Source organism: Capsicum annuum, chromosome 4, assembly GCF_002878395.1.
Source record: "Capsicum annuum cultivar UCD-10X-F1 chromosome 4, UCD10Xv1.1, whole genome shotgun sequence".
Classification (NCBI taxonomy): Eukaryota; Viridiplantae; Streptophyta; class Magnoliopsida; order Solanales; family Solanaceae; genus Capsicum; species Capsicum annuum.
In genome coordinates, this window is record NC_061114.1 from 3,474,094 (window position 1) to 3,496,998 (window position 22,905).

General features: G+C 34.8%; 1 protein-coding gene and 1 long non-coding RNA gene across 4 annotated transcripts; both read right to left on the bottom strand.

Annotated features, from left to right (window-relative positions):
* Positions 1 to 217: 217 nt before the first annotated feature.
* LOC107868377 (probable LRR receptor-like serine/threonine-protein kinase At3g47570) lies at positions 218 to 18,892 on the bottom strand. Of its 3 annotated transcripts, XM_047410584.1 has the most exons (5): positions 18,411 to 18,892; positions 3,857 to 4,502; positions 3,563 to 3,778; positions 1,142 to 3,133; positions 228 to 1,045 (listed from the first exon to the last, which is right to left on the bottom strand). In XM_047410584.1, the coding sequence occupies exons 1-5, from the start codon at positions 18,810 to 18,812 to the stop codon at positions 708 to 710; spliced, it is 3,594 nt and encodes a 1,197-aa protein (XP_047266540.1). In that variant the 5' UTR covers positions 18,813 to 18,892; the 3' UTR covers positions 228 to 707. The 3 variants fall into 3 exon arrangements, with proteins under 3 accessions (XP_047266541.1, XP_047266539.1, XP_047266540.1); XM_047410585.1 differs by lacking the exon at positions 18,411 to 18,892 and having other exon boundaries at positions 218 to 1,045; positions 3,563 to 3,736; positions 3,857 to 5,156; XM_047410583.1 differs by lacking the exon at positions 18,411 to 18,892 and having other exon boundaries at positions 225 to 1,045; positions 3,857 to 5,151.
* Positions 7,803 to 10,334, bottom strand: LOC124897599. The gene is made up of 4 exons (XR_007054361.1): positions 10,034 to 10,334; positions 9,849 to 9,915; positions 8,368 to 8,489; positions 7,803 to 8,273 (listed from the first exon to the last, which is right to left on the bottom strand). It is a non-coding gene; the product is annotated as an uncharacterized LOC124897599 (long non-coding RNA).
* Positions 18,893 to 22,905: the final 4,013 nt, after the last annotated feature.

A 22,905-nucleotide genomic window follows, 5' to 3' on the forward strand; every position in this document is an offset into this window, starting at 1 on the left:
TCTCCAGAATTTAAAGAACTAGTTGGTGATGTTCCCATAAAATGAGCAAAGGATGCATTTTTAGATACTAATTACTTATATAGTTATAGTATACGCGAATCTCAATATGCTAAATTGTGCTAAAGTATTAATTTCTTGCTAATGTAGTTTGACGCTTTAAGAACAAAACGATGCAGTTGGAAAGGAGAAAGGAGAAAAATCTTGATGATCAATTATGTATGAATCTTGAACTGAGTTTGTAAAGTTTTTTTTTTTTTTTTATGGCACTAAAATAATTTCGCGTGGACTCTTATTACTTATAATGTTCCTCCTAGCACTAGTACTGAATGGTCCATCTTTCACAGCATAATTGGTAAATTTCTTAGCACTATTGGGACTGCGTGTATTGTCGCTCACACCATAACCTGTACCAAGAGCGCTCGGATATGTTCCAACATGATAGCTTTCAAAAGCAAACTGTGAGACATTACTCGGACAGAAGGTGGAAGATTAACAGGAGGCAGACCCCTGGACCTAATTTAACTAACTGTATATTAAATATACAGGCATGGTATGGCCGGGTTTCTGGTGACAGCACAATACATAAATAAAATTGCACAAGAGAGACAACAATTGTAAACTGCAATGTTTTTTCTCATCAATACAATTATTTAGTAAACATTTGCAACAAAACAAGTTATTTAGAATAAGAATTGCCAAGAGCATGTTCAACATGCGATAAGTTGGATTCTGATCTTTTGTAGCATCCCAACAACATCTTTCATATTTGTCCGTCTTGCTGGAGATTCAGCACAGCAATCCAGTGCGACATTCATGATTGATACCACACAGTCCAACTTTTTCAATAAGTGATTATCTGTAGGTGGAACCAAGTTGGCATCTGCAACATCTATTACTGCATCGGGAAGTGAATAACTCACCCAGTGCTTCAAGCTAAGATCTCCCTCAAACTCAGTAGGCTTTCTCCTGGTAAATGTTTCCAGCAACATGATTCCATAACTATACACGTCACATTTAGTAGACACCAATCCATCTTGTCCATACTCTACAATCAAACAATCATTTAAAGATGTAACATGATAACTTATGTGGAAAAAAAGAAAGGGAAAAGAAATGTTCAAAGCAAAATCAAGAGACGTACCTGGCGCAATATAACCCAATGTTGCTACGGTTTTAGTGTATAAATCACTCTCATCTTCACCAAGTAGTTTTGAAATGCCAAAGTCGCTTAGGTGGGCAACCATATCCTCGTCCAGCAAGACATTACTAGGCTTCAGATCACAGTGGATCACAGGCGACGAGCACCCATGGTGCAGATATTCCAAAGCACATGCCACATCTATCATTATGCTTAACCTCTGCCTGATGTCTAGGAAGTAGTTGTGAGAATACAAATACTTCTCAAGACTTCCATTAAGCATATACTCGAGAACTAAAGCCTTAAAATCAAGGTTGGAACAGCTAGTAATGACTTTTACGAGATTCCTATGGCGAAGGCTGCGCAGAACTTCACATTCCGTATCAAAGCTCTTGAATGCCGCAGCTAGTTGCAGATTGAACACTTTAACTGCAATGACAGTTCCACTTGTGAGAACACCTTTGTAAACAGAGCCGAAACTTCCAGAACCAATCAGATTACTCTCGCTAAGCGCTTCAGTTGCTTGGATCAATTCATAGTATGAAATTCTTTCTCTTGTTATTGCAGACAATGAATCAGGTTGTTGAGGAGCTCTTTTACCTCTTCTATACCCTATCCAGAAAAAAATAATGGTGCTAGGAACAACTACTAGTGCAATTCCCAGCAAAAGAAAAAGAACTAGCAATTTTTTCCTATTTGATCTGTGCTTTGATGAAGTGGGGCATGGCAGGACACTAAATCTTGAAGAACCACACAATGCTTCATTGTAGATGAAAAACTGACTCAACAGGTTCTTGAAAGGACCTCCTGAGGGTATTTCACCATACAATTTGTTGAAAGAAATATTGAAATACTTCAGGTTTTGAAGTTTCTCGAAAGACTTAGGAATGATTCCAGATAAATTGTTATGAGAAAGGTCTAGGAATTCCAAACCTATCATGTTGCTCATTGAGTCAGCTATAGCTCCTTGCAACTTGTTGTGTCTCAAAGAAAGGTATGCCAAAGTTTGCAAGCCTCCAATTTCTCTAGGAATTTCATTTGAGAATTGATTCACTGATAGATCTATCAGTGTCGCAACCTTTAGATTTCCAATTTCTGGAGGTAAAGAACCTACCATGTTGTTTGACGATAAGTCAAGAACCACTAGATCTTGAAGGTTCCCTAAGCTTGGTGGTATATTGGAACTCAATTTATTGGAACCCAGATGTATCTCCCTAAGGGAAGTAATATTCCCTAAACAATTTGGAAGAGATCCTGAAAGTTGATTTTGACCCAAGTAAATATCACCCAGATGCTGCAATTTACATATATGATCTCCAATCAATCCTGTTAATTTGTTGTTAGTCAAGTCGAAGCTCTGAAGCTTTCTCAAGTTTCCAATTGATGTGGGAATTGATCCAACCAAGTCATTTCCAAAAAGTATAAGGTCTAGTAAGCTTCTTAAGTTCCCAACTTCATTTGGAATTTGCCCTTTGATTTTACAACTGTGGGCGACAAACATTCTAAGAGATGTGGAAAGGTTCCCCACGGAGCCATGAAGCATGCCGTTTAGAGGATTCAAATATAGAGATAGAATTGTTAAATTTCGGCAATTGGTCAGGGAAGTCAAGAAGCTTAATGATGAGTCGCTGGTTAAATTGTTTTCCCCTAAATTTAGATTTTGTAGATGAGTCAAATCTCCAAGAGAATTGGGAATCAAGCCAGTGAGTTGGTTGTTAGAAAGCTCTAGAATAGTAAGTTTGGAACAATTGGAGATGGAATGAGGAATAGTCCCAACAAGATTGGTTAAGCCACTCAGATAAAGCTCTTCAATGTTGGGTAATATAAAACCTATGTTTGGTGGGAGGCTTCCTAAGAGATTATTGACTGAAAGATCAATTATTCTCAGCCCTGATATATTGAAGATCTCCATATCAAGTGAACCACTAAACCCATTATCCCCAAGAAGTAATTCCTCCAACTCAACGAGATTGCTTATCTCTTTGGGTATTTCACCTGGAAATACATGAAGAAAAAATGAACTATTTATCTCAATGCTTATCTATGTGATTCATACTTTAGTTTGACTTGATAAGAAGACTCTTTACTTTTAATTGGTTATGGCAGAAGGTGTCGTCAAGAACTCAGAAAATTTTGTAATAGCTATATACTTCTCTTTTTCCTATTGTTAATGATCAAAGTCTTAAGAAGGATGTGCATATTATATATTTTTTCTCTATTAAAGTTCTTAATTTAATTTTTTATGAATTTCTGATTGTGTAGGTTTGTATTTTTATATGGACTCAAATATACAAACAGGTACTTAATTAGAATTTAGCTAACTACTAACAGAAGTTCAAATCTACTAGTTATTTCTTAAAATTGATTAATTTTAAACACTAAAAGATGAAATAAACATGAGACACCATTAGAATATATATGTACCTATAAGCTTATTTCCACTAATCTTTAGATGTTGCATCTTGGTGAAGTTCCCAGTCTCCCGTGGTAAGAATCCTCTAAGATTGTTCTGCCATGCTGACAAAATTTGCAGCGATGAGATATTGAACATGGAGATGGCGACAGAGCCGGTAATCTGGTTTTTTTCCATGGCTAACTCTGCCAAATTAACAAGATTTCCAATTTCTTGAGGAATTATCCCTGAAATGAATGTGTAATAAAATGAAATTCTGAAGTAATAAGATACAATAGTGCTAGTATTCATAACATGAAACATACCTGCGAAATGGTTTTGTCCGAGATACAATTTCTGCAAGTTACTCAATCTTCCAATTTCACTATTTATTGTTCCATCAAATTCATTTTTTGATAAAGACAAAATTTGAAGTTGTGAACAATTTGATAAGCTTGTAGGCATATGACCGTGAAGCTTGTTTGTGGATAGGTAAAGCTCTTTGAGTATCGGGAGACCATTGCATAAACCATTGGGAAGAATTCCTGACAGGCTATTTCCAGTAAATGCAATGATTTCGATTCTTGAGATATTGAAAATTTTGAATGGTATAGAACCCGTAAGTTGATTATCTTCTATGGATAGAACTTTCATGTTGTGAAGATTGCCGATCCCTTCTGGAATGTTTCCTTGAAGTGAATTATCAGATATCTCCAAAGTCTCCAACCTCGAGGTATTCGAGAGTGACGTAGGAATAAAGCCTATGAGCTTGTTACCCCCCAAGTTTAATACTCTAAGGTTTACAAGACTTCCAATCACTTTTGGTATTTGTCCCTCTATGGAATTGAATTTCAGATTCAAAGTCTCAAGTTTGGAAATATTAGAAAATGAAGAAGGGATGGAACCAGCGAAACTATTATTCCCAAGATTTAGAACTTGAAGTTGGTGTAAAAACCCAAACCAAGAAGGAACCTCCCCTCTGAAGCTGTTAAAACTTAAATCAAGAAACTTAAGCCGACGCAAGTGTGCCAATTCTTGAGGCAAATTTCCATGGAAATTGTTGCTTCCCAAGTCGAGAGAAACAAGAAATGTGAGGTTTCCAAGATCACGGGGAATCTTGCCTGTAAGAGCCATGTTAGAAAGATTCAAGGAATTCACACGTTGGTGGCGAGAGCCACAAGTGACTCCAACCCAATGGCAAATGGACATAGCGAAAGACCAACTTTCATCCAAGAAATGAAAGGGGTCTAAAGCGATTTGGGATTTCAGAGAAAAAAGAGCCAATTGATCAGTAGTTATGTTGGTTTTGGTCATCGCTGAACTGGCCATAACATAGTGAAGCAACAAAGATGTTAAGAGAAAAGAGGTGAATGCTTTCTCCATAGTTGCATAAATTATGGCCAATACCGTTGCTGTTTAGAGACTTTAAATAGCAATGTTATCTCCTTTTTAAGATACTTTTCATTCAAAACTTTTTGGCATAATACATAAATATGACCCTAGACTTGAAACCAAATTATAACATTAACCTTAAACTTTGACAGTGCATAAATAGGATCTTTAACTATTCAAAATCTGAACAAATACACACCTCGATCTTATGTGGCAAAACGCGTGTTGTACATGCAAAATGGCGCGTGTATGGGTTGGAATTGAAGGGTTTTTTCGTTCAGCTTTTATATAGTTAAAGGGTTTATTTGTGCACCGACAAAGTTCAAGGTCATACTTATAATGTGTTTTTTTATTAGGTGGCACCATATGCGTGAAGTAGTAATCCATGTCAGAACAAGTGAGGTACATGCGTGTAGTTGCAAAATCGGAGTGTCTTTTTGTTCAGATTTTGTATAGTTAAAGGGCCTACTTGTGTATTATCAAAGTTTAAGGTCAATGGCCTACTTGTGCATTATCCAAGTTTAAGGTCAATGTTATAATTTGGTGTCAAGTTTAGGGTCATATTTATGTATTATGCCAAGCTTTTTTAAATAAAATGTGTTTTTTATTTTAACAATTTTGCATAACATTTTAAATAATCAGCTCGTACAAACTATACATTTATAATAATTTAGGATAACAAAAGAAAGCAATTCATTAAGGAAAGTATTTTCTTTAAATATAATTTCTCGTAACAAACGCACTATAATCTGAGCTACACGTATATCATCTATCAAGGTAGACTTAGAAATGGCTCATCCGTGTCGTCTGGTAACAGTTTGTCTCATTTATGTCGCTGCCGTATGGCTCATCTATGCCTCTGTCATTACTAATTCTAAGCTAGAAGATGGCTCATGTCATAGTTGAATTTTCCTGTTATGTGGGGCATGGGATGGAGCGAGTTAAGTAATAATCACAACTTTTGCAAAAGTCTATTGTGCGCATTTTTTTATTAAAATTCTCCACCAAGATAAGCAAAAATGATTTCTATGGTTAGTGGTGGATGCATCTTAGATATATTAAGTTTATCTGAATTCGGTATTTTTAATGTAGAGACAAATTTATGTGTAAAAATTTATTAAATTGGCACCAAAAGTAAGTTCTGACTCATAGTTTTACTAATACAATAGATTCAATACAAAAATCTTTAAAAATTAAATTCATAAAATTTTAATCTGGAATCCGCTTATGTCATTAAATGTAAGAATGACATATAGTTGGTATTTGACTTGCAAAAAAAAAAAAAATTTAGTGGAAGACCTTGAAAGAAATACTCCATAGTTAGTGCTTGACTTGGAAAAGAGTCGTCCAACAATTTTACAATGAAATGTACAGTTAGTGCACATGATATGGTGTACAATTTCTTGGAAGTAGATACTTTATGGCTAAACATTTTCCTATTGGTTGATTTTTCCAATGTTGATGGTCCATTCAATTTGCCGAAAATTTGAAGAATTGAGCACAATAGATTTTCATATTGACTGATTTTAGTTCAACCCAATCATGCAAAAATCAAGTGCTAAAAAAAAAAAAAGCAAGGCAAAAAAATTTTGCTAGGCATAAGCTCATGGCACAAGTTATGCCCCAAGACAAAGTTCTCTTAAAGTCTTGCCCCGCGAAATAGATATTAATCCCTCCATTAATTTTTACTTGTCCACTTTAGACTTTCCAACGCACTTAAAAAACAGTGATTAATATGAGTTTTTTTTTAACACAATATCCATATTAATTCACGTATATGGTGGAAAGGTTTGAAATTTGGCTACTGATCATCATCTGTTTGAAATCAATATGCAGCTTACCACATGATTTATCAACCAAATGAATTTGGTGCAAATTGTTAGTGTCTCTGCTATGTCTCATGGGTTCAACGTCTGTTGTGCACAAGTGATTCAGGAAGATTATTTTGTTTCACTATCCATATAGTGTCTCGTGCTCGAGTAAATAGGTGTTTAGTCTACTTTGAGACAACATAAAAGAAAATATATTTGATGATCATCAGGCTACCCTCAGATTCTTCCCTATAAATATTATGAGGTGGACAGAAATGAGTGTAATTATCCTCTGTAGTAATAACTAACACAGTAATAACTAGTAGTTCCACAGCCTATAATGATAAGCATAGTAAGATCACAATGGGGAATGAAGAATGTCTGCAATCTCGAAAACACACACATGAACAAAGGAGCAGAAAAAAAGAGTGCAACACAAGCCAATTGAATATCCTTCCCTGTAAATTACGCCGAGAACACTCTTACAGAAATTTCTAGCTCTAGGACTCAATTTGCTTAGAACATACCATGTTGAAACTTTGCAACCAACTCAGCTATAAGCTTTGTGTGTTGTATACAATACACTTTATTTACGTCTCCAACAGGTGACAATGCAAGGAAACAAAGAAGGGAGAAAAGGGCTAGTAACAACTACTTGATGGGAGATCTTCGATATACTCTAGCTTTAATTTCCATGTTCGTATAAGCAATCATAGATTTACTTGCTGATCATCAGGCTACCCTCGGATTCTTCCGTCCATATATTAAAGAGGTGAGCGGAAAGGATAGATCCCAATGATTATTTGACTTCTTTGTATTACTTCACTTAAATTGTGTACGTGCTAAGGAGATCTCGTTGGGGTAAAACGCCATGCTTAATGTGATATAGTTGTTGTCAATTCAGCATTGTTGGCCTGTGATGCCTACTGAGTACATGTGCTTTCCACACTCATGCATTCCGCACATGAGTGGACCATGATGTTTGATTGAGTCAGAAGCTCTACTTTCTGTTGGCTATATTGTTTTGTTAAGACATGTATGTACTCTTTATCGCTGTTAAGACAAACTCTAACTGTTGATGTTGTCACTAATTGATTATCTAATCCACATATGGCTAGTGTCGATAAGCATCAGATATTCTGCTTATAATCCTTAGAGTTATCACATTTCAACAACGGAAAAGGGACAAATATTCCCTCGAACCATGATAAATGGTACGCATATATTATCCGTCATACTTTGGGTACACATATGCCCCTACCGTTAATAAAATGGTGCGTATATGCCCCTCACACTAATGATAGGGACATATGTGTACTCAAAGTATGACGAAGGGTATACACTTACCATTTCAACAATGCCACTTTTGCATTACCATTGTACAAATATTGAATGTGGCGACACAAAAATGTTCATATACTAATTTCAGTAACTGGTCTTACCAAAGCAAATGAACTTTGGGGATTTGATGACATCAATAATTCCAGTATAACAACATCATTGGGGCGGGTTATCATCTTGCGACCTCGTTCTATCAAGCCTGCATTAAAAAATCATCCAAACTAAGTAACTGATATCTTCGTAGGATTAGAAAATCAATTAATGAAACAGACAGTGTGAATGTTTGTTTTTACCAGGAACAAATTTTTTTCTTTCCATAGAGCTCTTTCACTAAAGGGTTTGCTTCCCATTGATTTTCAGCAATGCGATTTGTAGGCTGGATTTCAACAATTTTACCATCCCAAGATAAAACAACCTGACAGGCAATATAAACACATCAACTATGATAAACACATAAATATTTACTAGTAAACGTTAACGACAAATCTATAGTCATGCTCAACTAGCAACTATAGTAGAGTTGAAATCCAGCTGGGAAGAATAAGTATAAAAGGGTAGATAAAGGCATTAGGTGCTTAGGAGAAAAAAAAGTAGCAATGACTATAGAATATTCAACGCTTAAATTTTATAATGCAGAAATCTCGTGAACTCTAAATGCAAATCTGACTCCAATAAGCTCATTTCAGGAAATTTTTAAACATTTATCAAGTGACCCTACAGTTGTGAACCGAGCTTGATAACTAGCTTGATTAATTGTGCTTGACCATAAAATACAGTGGTTATAGCTCTTGCAATTCTTAGTTATTCCCAATGGAATATATTTGGTTAAATGTTCACGAAAGACCAAAGCCTTTCGTAATCCTTGATTCTGACCATGACTATTATATTTAAGAGTTGTGTTTTTATGTTTGTAACGACAAAAAAAAAGAGAAAAATAAACCCAGAAACTGCATCCTAAAAAAGAAACTTGATAACTGGCAATATCTTGTGCAGCTGCTTTCAGCTCATCTTCAGTTCCTTCTGATGGCGTGGAGCTGGAATTAAGATCTGAATCTTTGGAATCCATCGCATGCTTCAGAAACATCGGGAGCTCCCATATATCTCCAGGCCAACAATAAAATTCATTGATTCTCCTAACGATGGAGACACAGTATGTAATCTTCCAACTACAGAAACAACGAGGACTTGGCAATGTGATGATTGAACAATATTACCTACTGATAAAAAGACGCAGAACGCCTAGGGTAAAATGATAATCAACTAAAAGAGCTTAAAAAAAATAAAAGTGGTCAATAATGCAAAGCATGTGTCATCCACTACATGGTAACTGCTTATCTCCCCTCATATGAAGCAGCCAGTACAGCAATCTAAAATCTGTTGCTGATAGAAGATGATAACATCCCCCGCGGATTTGTTAAAATAAAAAAAAAATCCGATCTTTTCTTCATTTTTTCATGTTGTTTCCACTTTAGGGCCCTTACAACATAACATAATTTATCTTTTCATAAAAAGTTAAAAAAGATACACTATTTTCTTTGTCAATTTCTTGAAAATTCTACTTTAATAAAGCTGAAACTTCCATTAATGCTTCATAGAATACTTGACTCAATACCCTTTACAGGGAATCAGTTCACTACCACAAATCCACAAACAAAAAAGGCATATGCTATGTGAAGATTAAAGCAACTCGCTATTTGCATGGAAGATGTTTGATGAAATGACTGAAAGAGTATTCAATTAAAAAAAGACTGCAGCAACAGAGTAGGGATGCTACCTTCTTCTTTTTTTCTCAATAAACAAAGACCATTAGCAATGGATTGTGGAAAAATTTCATCTTTTTGCTGTAAAAAGACATGTAAGATGAGTAAAGTGGCTTATAGAGTCAATGAAGTGGCCAAAAATATAATTTGAAGTTTCAGGTTCAAGTCCCCGAACTAGATGAACTAATAAAATTCATACCTTGCAAGATTCCATTGACTGATGCTGAATAGAGATCATGTCAGATGAGTTGACTGGATGCTTTTTAGTGGGGAAATGAGGAAGATAACGTTGACCAAGAATTCTTATGGCAACAAGAAAAACTCCACTTGCAACGACAATGGAGATTTGCCTTTGACATAGAAATGCTTCCCTACAATCCAAAAGGAGAAAATATTATTATCCATTTGGTTCCGGAAGACATCTTTTGTACTTAAAGTAATCATTTAGATAAAGAAAACTTGTATTCTCCCAAAAATATAGAGAATGCATGAATGTGAAGGAAGGCAAGTGTTGAGAAGCAAACACAATCCCACAGAGGGAACATGTCTAATATTTAAAGTGTCACCTAACTACACTAGCCATTCCGAGCTTCATGTCTTGAAGGCATAATCATAAACAGGACAACTTGACATCAAATTATAATTATGACCTTTTAACTTTGTCAGTGTACAAGTAGATCCTTTACCTATACAAAAAATCTCGCTCCTACGTGGACTAGTACTCCAACCAAATGCTCTCGCTCCTACGTGGACTAGTACTCCAACCAAATGTTGTCACCTAATTGAAAAGATACATGTATATTTTAGATATTAAAAAAAAAAAAAAACTTAATATACCATCATCACAAATACATGTACTTTTTAGATTTTTTTTTCTTTGAAAATAATAAAAAACAACTGCCATTATTAAAATAACATTCAAGTCCGATGAAAATTGAAAGGTTCATTTAGAAGAAAATGTGAAATCCGATGAAAACCGTATAAAATTTCCATCTCTTATTTCCTTTTAATTAAGGAAAACTTATTGAAATTATCCATTGGAGCTTCACAAAATAGAAGCCATTTAACATGAAGTCTGCACAATTCCTTTACAACTTTTAGCTGTTCGGATATTCAAATGAAGCATACACCATCGTCTAAAGGAGAAACTGAGAAGAGCATTAGATAATTGATCATACTTTTCTTAATTTGGGTTACTTTTTTTAATTTTTTTTTAGAGTTGTTGGAAAAAATAAAAAGAGAATAAAGTGAAAATTTGATTTATATATATATAAAAAGGATTCACTAAGGGTATAATAGTCATTTTTTTAACTATTGGCGGCTCTAATTTTTATCCCACGTGTGACATTTTGAGTGTAATCACACATTTTGCCAGGTAGGATTGGAGGGTTTTTTTTTTTGTTTAGCTTTTGTATAGTTAAAGGGCTTAATTGTGTGTACAATCAACGTTAAAGGCCATAGTTAGAAATTGATGTCAAGTTGAAGGTCTTATTTATGTATTATGCCTTATTAAAACTGTATTTGTTTACCAATTAAAATTAAAAAAGAAGACTCATTACAGAAGAAATTTTCAGTTCATGGATAGTAACAAATAAAGACGGGATGTAAAGAGCTTCTATGCCATACCTTGAAAGATTTTGCAACAACACCCAATGACAATTCCTTGTAGCGAAGTGTACAGACATCTTCATAATACATATCTAGAATGTCAGTTAGACCAACCTTGCAACAACACCCGATGACAATTCCTTGCTCAAAATTGTTGTCCAATGTATGTTGAATACTTCAAAAGAAATATATTTTTGCAAGTGTGGGGCAACATTTTTGAAAAGCTCGAGTAACATAGGTAGGAATTTGAAACAGGTAATAAGAGGTCTTAGGTACAAACAAGGATTAGTTAAACTAACTTTACAATAACATACCCAGTAAAATCTCACAAGTGATGTCTGGGGAGGTAGCGTGTATGCAAACCTTACCACTACCTTGTGAGGTAGAAAGACTACCACCAAGGGGGTGGCTTTTGCAGGATTAAACAAAGAGCAGAAGCACTGAGCTAACTAGCAATCTCAGTGCTGTTTCAAAACTTTCAAGTTCCATCCTTATGCAATATACAAATCAAAAGGAAACAGCCAGATTTATTGCAACCAGCTAGAATTTCTGAAAACAGAATTATGCACAAATCAAGTGCTAAACGTTAAAGGAGAACCATTATAAAAATGTTCAACGTGCAAGAAGTTGAATCTTGATCTTCTGCGGCATCGCTACAACATCTTTCATGTTAGTCCTTCTTGCTGGAGATTCAGCACAACAATCTAATGCTACTTTGAGGATTGATGCCACAACATCTAGCTCCTTCTGTAAGCCTTTACCTATTGCTTTTACGAAGTTGGCATCTACAACATCCATTACTGCCTTTGGGAGCGAATAACTCACCCACTGTTTCAAGCTAAGATCTCCCTCAAACTCATTAGGCTTTCTCCTAGTTAACGTTTCCAGCAACATGATCCCGTAACTGTATACATCACACTTTGTTGACACTAGTCCATTCATTCCATACTCTATAGTCAAACTATTAATTAAAAGATGCAATACACTTTCTAGCTGGAAAAAAAAAAGGAAAATCAGCAAAAATAAGAGACGTACCCTGTGCAATATAACCCAGTGTTGCTAAGACTTTAGTGTACAAATCACCTTGATCTTCACAAAGCAGTTTTGAAATGCCATTGTTGCTGAGGTGGGAAACCATATCCTCATCTAGCAAGACGTTACTAGGCTTCAGATCACAGTGGATCACAGGCGACGATCACCCATGGTGAAGATATTCCAAAGCACATGCCACATCTATCATTATGTTTAGTCTCTGCTTGATGTCGAGGAAGTAATTGTGTGAATACAAATATTTCTCAAGGCTCCCATTAGGCATATACTCGAGAACTAAAGCCTTGAAATCAAGATTGGAACAACTAGTAATGACTTTTACGAGATTCCTATGGTGAAGGCTACGCACAACTTCACATCCCGTATCAAAACTCTTGAATGCCACATCTAGTTGCAGGTTGAAGACTTTAACTGCAATGAAAGTTCCACTTCTGAGAACGCCTTTGTAAACTGAGCCAAAACTTCTGGAACCAATCAGATTACTCTCACTAAGCACATTAGTTGCTCGGAGAAGTTCATAGTATGAAATCCTTTCTTTTGCTACGGTAGACAATGAATCAGCTTGCTGAGGAGAACTTTTACCTCTTATATACCTTATCCATAGGAACACAAAGGTCAAAGGAACAAATACAACTGCAATTGCGAGCAAAAGAAAAAGTACTAGCAATATTTTCCTATTTGATCTGTGCTTTGATGAAGTGGGGCATGGCAGGTCACTAAATCTTGAAGAACCACACAATGCTTCATTGAAGATGAAAAACTGACTCAAGAGGTTCTTGAAAGGACCCCTCGAGGGTATTTCACCGTACAATTGGTTGTTTGAAACATTGAAATACTTGAGGTATTGAAGTTTCTCAAAAGACATGGGAATGATTCCCGATATATTATTGTGAGAAAGGTCTAGGAATTCCAAACCTACCATGTTGCTCATTGAGTCAGGTATAGCTCCTTGCAACTTGTTGTGTCTCAAAGAAAGGTACGCCAAAGTTTGCAAGCCTCCAATTTCTCTCGGAATTTCATTTGAGAATTGATTCATCGACAAATCCATCTTTGTTACAGCCTTTAGATTTTCAATTTCTTGAGGTAAAGAACCTACCATGTTGTTTGATGATAAGTCCAGAACCACCAGATCTTGAAAGTTCCCTAAGCTTGGTGGTATATTAGAACTTAATCTGTTGGAACCCAGATGTATCTCCCTAAGGGAAGTAATTTTCCCTAAACAATAAGGAAGAGACCCTGAAAATTGATTTTGACCCAAGTAAATATCACCCAAATGCTGCAATTTACATATATGATCTCCAATAAATCCTTTAAATTGGTTGGTACACAAGTTGAACCGCTGAAAGTTGCTCAAGTTGCCAATTGATGTCGGAATCGATCCGACCATGTTATTTCCAGAAAAATCAAGGTCTAATAAGCTGCTTAAGTTCCCAACTTCCATTTGTAATTCGCCCTATGATTTTGCAATTTTTGGCATAAAATTTTCTAAGAGAGGTGGAAAGGTTCCCCGTGGAGGCTGGAAGCATGCCATTTAGAGGGTTGAAAGATAGAATAAGAACTGTTAAATTTCTGTTATTGGTTAAGGAAGTCAAAAAGCTTAACGATGAGTCGCTGATTAAATTATTTCTCCCCAAGTTTAGGATTTGTAGATAGTCAAATATCCAAGAGAATTGGGGATCAAGCCTGCAAGTTTGTTGCCTGAAAGCTCAAGAATTGTAAGTTTTGAACAGTTGGAGATAGAATGAGGAATAGTCCCAACAAGATTGGTTAAGCTGTCCAGATAAAGCTCTTCAATGTTGGGTAAGATAGAACCTATGTTCGATGGGAGGGTTCCTGATAGATTATTGTTGAAAAGAGAAACTACTCTCAGCCCTGATATGTTGAAGGTCTCCATTTCAAGTGAACCACTAAAACTATTAAATGCAAGACTAAGTATCTCCAACTCAACGAGATTCCTTATCTCTTTGGGTATTTCACCTGTCAACATATGAAGAAAGACTACTGAGCTTAGCTAGTAACAGTTGTGTTTTTCTCTACAATTAAACCTATTTTCGTGAAGAAATAAAAATTGCATATTGGTTAAGCTGCCATTGTCTGGTGGTAAGCTTCCCTTGAGATTGTTTTCCCCATATTTAACTCCATCAAATTAACAATATTTCCCAGTTCTAATGGAATTATCCCTGCAACTGGATTCAATACTACTAACAGTCATAAAATAATTAATACAACAGGAACATACCTGTGAAATGGTTATATCCGCGATGCAATAACTGCAAGTTAGTCAATCTTCCAATTTCACTATGTAAATGTCCATCAAACTCATTATATGATAAGGAGAATAGTTTAAGTTATGAACAATTCGACAAACTTGTAGGCATATGACCATGAAGCTTGTTATCGGAAAGATAAAGCTCTTTGAGTATTGGGAGACCATTGCATAAACCATGGGGAAGACTTCCTGATAAGCTATTGCCAGTAAATTCAATGATTTCAATCCTAGAAATATTGAAAATTGTGAATGGTATAGAACCGGCAAGTTGATTATATTGTATGCCCAACCAGTTTACATTGTGTAGATTGCCAATTCCTTCTGGAATATTTCCTTGATGTAAATTGAAAGATAAATCCAAAGTCTCTAATCTTGAGGCATTCATGAGTGACGGAGGAATGGAGCCTATGAGATTGTTTCCGTACAAGCTTAAATATCTCATGTTTTCAACACCTTTAATCTCTTTTTGGAATTGACCATCTAAGGAATTGAATGTTAAATCCAAAGATTCAAGCTTTGTAATATTAAAAAAAGAAGATGGGAGAGAGCCAGTGAAACTATTATTCCTAAGATTTAGAACTTGAAGTTGCTGTAAAAACCCAAACCAAGAAGGAACCTCCCCGCTGAAGCTGTTGAAACTTAAATCAAGAACCTTGAGTCGATGCAAGTGTGTCATTTCTTGAGGCAAATTACCATGGAAATTGTTACGTACTAAGTCAAGAGAAACAAGAAATGAGAGGTTTCCAAATTCCCGGGGAATCTTGCCTGTAAGAGATGTTAGAAAGATTCAAGGACTTCACTCGCTGGTGACGAGAACCACAAGTGACTCCTACCCAATGAAAAATAGAAATAGCGAGAGACCAACTTTCATCCATGAAGTGAAAGGGGTCCGAAATAATTTGAGATCTTAAGGAAAGAAGAGCTACTTGATCAGTGGAGCAATAAGAGCCTTCCTAAATAGTCAAGTTTTGTCCAATGAATTACTTTCTATAATGATGAAATGAACAATTCAATCAAAAAATATTTTATTCATAAAAGAGAAAATATCCAATTACCCCCTGAACTATATCCAAAAGGCTATGCCACACCTCAACTTAAAGGGGTCCTATTACCCCCTGAACTTACTAAAAGTGGAATTTCCTATTTGATTTGTGCTTTGATGATGTTGGGCGTGATGGGACACTAAATCTTGAAGAACCACACAATGCTTCATTGTCGATGAAAAACAGACTCAAGAGGTTCTTGAAAGGACTCCCTGAGGGTATTTCACCATACAATTTGTTGATAGAAACATTGAAATACTTCAGGTTTTGAAGTTTCTCCAAAGACTTGAGAATTGTTCCTGATATGTTATTATGAGAAAGGTCTAGGAATTCCAAACCTACCAAGTTACTCACTGAGTCAGGTATAGATCCTTGCAATTTGTTGTGTCTCAAAGAAAGGTACACCAAATTTTGCAATCCTCCAATTTCTCTAGGAATTCCATTTGAGAATTGATTCATCGATAGATCCATCTTTGTTACAACCTTTAGATTTCCAATTTCTGGAGGTAAAGAACCCACCATGTTGTTTGACATAAGTCAAGAACCACTAGATCTTGAAGGCTCCCTAAGTTTGGTGATATATTGGAACTCACTTTATTGGAACCCAGATGTATCTCCCTAAGGGAAGTAATATTCCCTAAACAATTAGGAAGACATCCTGAAAGTTGATTTTGACCCAAGTAAATTTCACCCAAATGCTGCAATTTACATATATGATCACCAATAAACCCTGTAAGTTTGTTCTTAGTCAAGTTGAAGCGCTGAAGGTTCCTCAATTTTCCAATTGTTGTGGGAATCGATCCAACCAAATTGTTTTCAGAAATATCAAGGAACAATAAGATGCTTAAGTTCCCAATTTCATTTGGAATTCGCCCTTTGATTTTACAACTTTTGGCGTGAAACTTTAAAAGAGATGTGGAAAGGTTCCCCACGGAGGCAGGAAGCATGTCGTTTAGAGGGTTGAAAGATAGAGAAAGAACTGTTAAATTTCTGCAATTGGTTAAGGAAGTCAGAAAGCTTAACAATGAGTCGCTGGTTAAATTGTTTCCCACCAAGTTTAGGATTTGTAGACGAGTCAAATATTCAAGAGAATTGGGAATCAAGCCAGTGAGTTTATTGCCTGAAAGCTCTAGAATAGTAAGTTTTGAACAATTGGAGATGGAATGAGGAATAATCCCAACAAGATTGGTTAAGTTGTTCAGATAAAGCTCTTCAATGTTAGGTATGACAGAGCACATGTTTGGTGGGAGGCCTCCTGATAGATTGTTGTTTGAAAGAGAAATCAGTCTCAGCCCGGATATGTTGAAGATCTCCATATCAAGTGAACCACTAAATCTATTATTCCTAAGACTAAGTTGCTCCAACTCAGTGAGATTGCTTATCTCTTTGGGTATTTCACCTGGAAACACAAATAGTGGTTTACTACTGAGTTTAAATTGTTGGTTCAATCTATTTTTGCTAAAATATAAGAATTGCATCTTGTTTAAGTTGTCAATCTCCCATGGTAGAATCCACTAAGATTTTAACTTTTATATTGTTGGTCATACGAAAGTATTAAAAGAAAAAAGAAAAAAAAAATACGTATAGAAGATAAATATATTTGAACAGAGCCATTAATTTGGCTTCTCTCCATGCCTAATACCACCATAGTTTGATACCTCAATTACTGCAATTACTGTGTAATAAGATAAAATTCTGAAGTGTAAAAAACTATCTCAATTATCTAGGACTCCATTAATGGACTTAGAAGAAGAAGAGGAAGAACGAGAGAAAATTTTATAACTGCTGCTAGACTTTACAAAGAGGAATTGTAGGAATAACAAACTTGTTCTAGAACATTCTTGGGTGCCAGCTCCCTACACACTAACTATGAATCAGCCAGCTCATCTAACTAACTGAGCAACAACTTGCTGCAGTGGATTAATAAAACAAAAAAAAAATGAATGAATGGAACAGTAGATCGACATAATGAAATATAATCCTCAACAACATGAAGCAATTATATACAAGCATTCATAAGATAAAAACATATCTGTGAAATAATTTTCCGATAAAAACAATACTTGAAGTTGTGAACAATTTGATAAGCTTGTAGAAATATGACCATGAAGCTTGTTTCTCGATAAATAAAGCCCTTTGAGCATTGGGAGACCATTGCATATACCATTGGGAAGACTCCCTGATAAGCTGTTGCCAGTAAATGAAAGGACTTCGATCCTAGAAATATTGAAAATTGTGAATGGTATAGAACCCGTAAGTTGATTAAAATGTATGGCCAACCAGTTCATGTTGTGAAGATTGCCGATCCCTTCTGGAATGTTTCCTTGAAGTGAATTAAAAGATATCTCCAAAGTCTCCAACCTCGAGGCATTCGAGAGTGACGTAGGAATAAAGCCTATGAGCTTGTTACCCCCCAAGTTTAATACCCTAAGGTTTACAAGAGTTCCAATCACTTTTGGTATTTGTCCCTCTATGGAATTGAATTTCAGATTCAAAGTCTCAAGTTTGGAAATATTAGAAAATGAAGAAGGGATGGAACCAGTGAAACTATTATTCCCAAGATTTAGAACTTGAAGTTGGTGTAAAAACCCAAACCATGAAGGAACCTTTCCGCAGAAGTTGTTGACACTTAACCTAAGAAACTTAAGCCGATGCAAGCGTGCCATTTCTTGAGGCAAATTTCCCTGGAAATTGTTACTTCCCAAGTCAAGAGAAACAAGAAATGAGAGGTTTCCAAATTCACGGGGAATCTTGCCTGTAAGAGCCATGTTAGAAAGATTCAAGGAATTCACACGTTGGTGACGAGAGCCACAAGTGACTCCAACCCAATGACAAACAGAAACAGTGGGAGACCAGTTTTCATCCAAGAAGTGAGAAGGGTCGGAAATAATTTTTGATTCTAAGGATAGAAGAGCTAATTGATCAGTGGTAATGTTGGTTTGGGTCATGGCTGAACTAGCCATAAGCAACAGGAGTGTTAAGAGATAAAATGTGAAGGCTTTCTCCATTATTGCAAAAATTTAGTAGGTATGCTCTAGAACATGTGGTTTTGAGACTTTAAATAGCAATGAGGCCTCCCTTTTGGTCATATCAATACTAATACCACCAAATCGACCAAGCCTTTCACATCTCAATCAGAATTATAAATATGGTGGAAAAAAGTCCTCTATTCAGCAGACTTGGCAAGTCAACCAAGTCTTGCTTTAATGCTTGTGTGCTTAATTCTTTGTAAATAGTCTTGCTTTCATATTCTGTAGAATAGTGTGGTGAAGAGTGTTATGAACACAGATTTTTGTGAAAACCACGGGCAGAGGAGGAGGAACGTCGAGAACAGACAGGAATATACAATAAGAGAAGCAAAAGAAAAACAAGATGAAAAATTTATGTTGAAACCCTGGCAAAACCACAGGCAGAGGAGGAGGAATGTCACTATAATGGAGAGGAGTACAAGGAGGAGACGTAAGTCTCAATGAACGTACGTCCAACAACCAAAAAACAACCCACTAAATACACCGCGAACTTTTCAGCCCCTACACTTCCACCACAGACCCCCAAAAAAAGAAATATAGGTTGCACCGGGAACTTTTCAGGGCCGGATCAACAAAATTCGGATCACAAACTCTAACATAGAGTAGTGCCACACTTACTAACCAATACTATTGTGTTTAGGTCTAACTAGCACTAGTGGATTTATCCCAGGCAGTGAGAGCCTTCCTAGATAGTCAAGTTTTGTCCAATGAATTACTATCTATAATGATTAAATAAATAATTCATTCAGAAAATACTACAACGCTAAAAGTTACTCGCAGCAATAAATTTGCACTTTAACAAACTATAATGATTAAATGAATAATTCATTCAGAAAATACTACAACAATAAAAGTTACTAGCAGCAATAAATTTGCACTTTAATAAAGAGTGTTAAAGCATTTATGGACATCAGTTAATTGACATAGCGACAATAAATATTCACTTTAACAAAAAGTGCTAAAACTTTTACTGACATAAGTTAATTGACATTGGATCCAATGTCAATATAGGCTTTAGAACATTTATAAAGAGTGCTAAACCTCAATTGTCTGTAATTTGTGTTCCTGAAAGAACTTTTCGGTGTTGAAACTGATTTTATGAGTAAATAATAATATATTTGAATAGAAGCACTGAAATTGATGATAAACCATTAATGTATGTGGTAAATACCTTTTATATTAAAATAATGAAAATGTTTTTCAATGCTATTTAAATATTCATTACTCTATATATCACATAAATCAAGAGCTTTTTCACTGCTATATTTTTTTTGTTTTATTGATTTTGATATGCTTATTTGAGTTGGGATATATAGGAAACAGTATTTCTGAAACTAATTATTTTGGAATTTAGTTATTTCACATTCAAGGAGGGATAAAAATAATGCTACAATCCTGGAGATAATAAATCTATGGATGAATTATTCCATGTTTTATATCTCAACCAAGCATGAAATAAACTCATCCTAAAATCAATCACAAAATCCCTTATCCCTATTGTTGCTATTGTTGTTATAATAGAGGGACCAAGAGTGCAATTATACTTTAATTTGTTAAATACTCTCTCCGTTAATTTTTAGGGTCGATATTTCTCTAACTAGATTGTTATTTTTATTTGTTACTTTGATATATCAAAGAAAGACAAAAAAATTAATTTTATTTCACCCTTAATATTAGTTGTTTATTGTTTAAATCACTTTCAAGACATTATTGTAAACATCAATTAATATGAGCAGTACACTAAAATAGTCATATCAACAATTGTTTGAGAGTAGAAAATTATTTCGTAATTACCTAAACCTCAAGGTGCCTAAATGAACATCTACAACACAAAAAGAAAAACGAAAAATAACATAAAACGTAAACCTTAAATTGCAATATTTACACAAATTTTCACTCTTACAAAGTAATTAATTTTTTTTTAACTAATTAAGTAATTTCATTGAATATATTGGGAGCTAATTATGTATCTTGATAAATTAAAAATTAAAAAAAATATCAGGAGCTAATTATGTATCTGTACAAAAGGAAAAATGTACTTTTCGTTGGATGTATCAGGAGATATTTATGTATCTCGACAGATCCAGAATCGAAAAAAATGTATCAGGAGCTAATTATGTTTCTTTATAAAGAAAAAATATATTTTCATTGGATGTATCGAGAACTAATTATGTATCTCGGAATATTCAAAATTGAAAAAATATATCGAGAGCTAATTATGTATTAGACACTTAAACTTGTATAAAGTTGAACAAGTCGACACATATGTCCTACGTGGCATAATATATGTAGGACGCCATGTAGGACAAGAATTGACCACGTAAGGTGCCACATAGGATATTTTCTTTGGATGTATCAGGAGCTACTTATGTATCTCAACAGATTCAAAATTAAAAAAAATAGTGGGAGCTAATTATGTAACTTTACAAAGGAAAAAATATATTTTTGTTGGATGGATCGAGAGCTAATTATGTATCTCTATAGATCCAAAATCAAAATAATGTATGGGGAGCTAATTATGTATCTATACAAAGGGAAAATATTTTTATTGGATGTATCAGGAGCTAATTATATATCTCGACAGATTAAAAATCTGAAAATTATATCAGGAGCTAATTATGTATCTTTATAAAGGAAAATTTTATTTTCTTAAATGTATCGCAAGCTAATTAAGTATCTTGATAAACTCAAAATTAATATTTTTAAAAATTATGTAAAATATCAAAAAATTTATGTAATTAAACTTCAAACTGTCGGAATTTATGGTGTCTCTGAAAAAAAAATGAGGAAAGAAGAAGAAAAAAACAGTAGAGAAAAGAGTTGAATTCACATGGGATTGAAGCTAACCCTTTCTCTCTTAATTCAACTGATAATTATGAGCTCTGAATCAAAAAGTTAATTACAGAGTAGATTGAAGAAAAAAAATATTCTTTTTCCCTTTTTCCTTCTTTCTTCCTTCCATTTTCTTGTTTTTTTAATTCCTTTTCCTAGCATTTGGAGCTGGAAAATTATGGCTGATGATAAGGTAACTATTTTGCTTTGTGGGTACTTTCTTGTTTATAAAAAAGTTTATAAATTTACTTGTTTAAGTTGTTTTCTTGAATTTTTGGAGAATTTATAAATTTATTGTTTAATTAAACTTACGTGGCACAACACAGTGAAGTGTCCACGTAGGGACACGTGTGTTCCACGTATGTGTCAATAGGCACTAAGGGGGTGATAATTTTACTTTTAATTAGTTCAGGGTAATAGGATCCCCTTTAAGTTGAGGTGTGTCATAGCCTTTTTGGATATAGTTCAGGGGGATAATTGGGTATTTTCTCAAATATTAATGCAACTAAAATATCGTTTCAATAAAACAAAAAATATGGTTGTTGTCAATTTGATATCCAAGTGTAGAAGTAATTCATTTTAGATGAAAAGATAAATTTTCCAAGTTATTTGGGGGCATTAAAGATGTATGCCAACGCAATAAGTAGATAAAGATGTCTTACACTTTGTTTGGATGGTTGTTACTTATTATTTCTTAATGTACTGTATATTTAATGTGAAACCAAGGTTTTTACTAAGAAACATAGTTTGTTTAAAATGGAGGATTCTTTTGTTACGTCGCGATTATATTTTTATCTGTGAGTTTCCAAATGGCATAAAAGTATGACACCTTCTGTGGTCGAATTAAGTTGACAAAGATTTTAAAAGAAGAATTTGTTATTTGCCTTTCGTGATTAAATAGGTGCTTGATACGACTACTTTGAGACAACATTAAAAAAAATATAGTCATCATAAATTTAGTTGTTGATCATCAGGCTACCCTCGAATTCTTCCCTTCATATATTAAAGAGGTGATTGGGAAGGATAGATCCCAATGATTATTTTACTTCTTTGTATTACTTCATTTAAATTGTGTACATGCTAAGGAGATCTCGTTGAGGTAAAACGCCATGCTTAATGTGATATAGTTGTTGTTAGTTCAGTATTGTTGGCTTGTGATGCCTATTGAGTACATACATGTGCTTTCCACACATGCATTCCGACACGAGTGGACCATGATGTTTGATTGAGTCAAAAGCTT

Bases quoted from the DNA above. Each gene is read 5' to 3' on its own strand.
- LOC107868377 (XM_047410583.1), bottom strand. From the start codon at position 4,913: ATGGAGAAAGCATTCACCTCTTTTCTCTTAACATCTTTGTTGCTTCAC. The intron at 3,779-3,856 runs GTATGTTTCATG...CATTCATTTCAG, and splicing joins CGGACAAAACCATTTCGCAG to GGATAATTCCTCAAGAAATT. The intron at 1,046-1,141 runs GTACGTCTCTTG...GTTTGATTGTAG, and splicing joins ATTGGGTTATATTGCGCCAG to AGTATGGACAAGATGGATTG.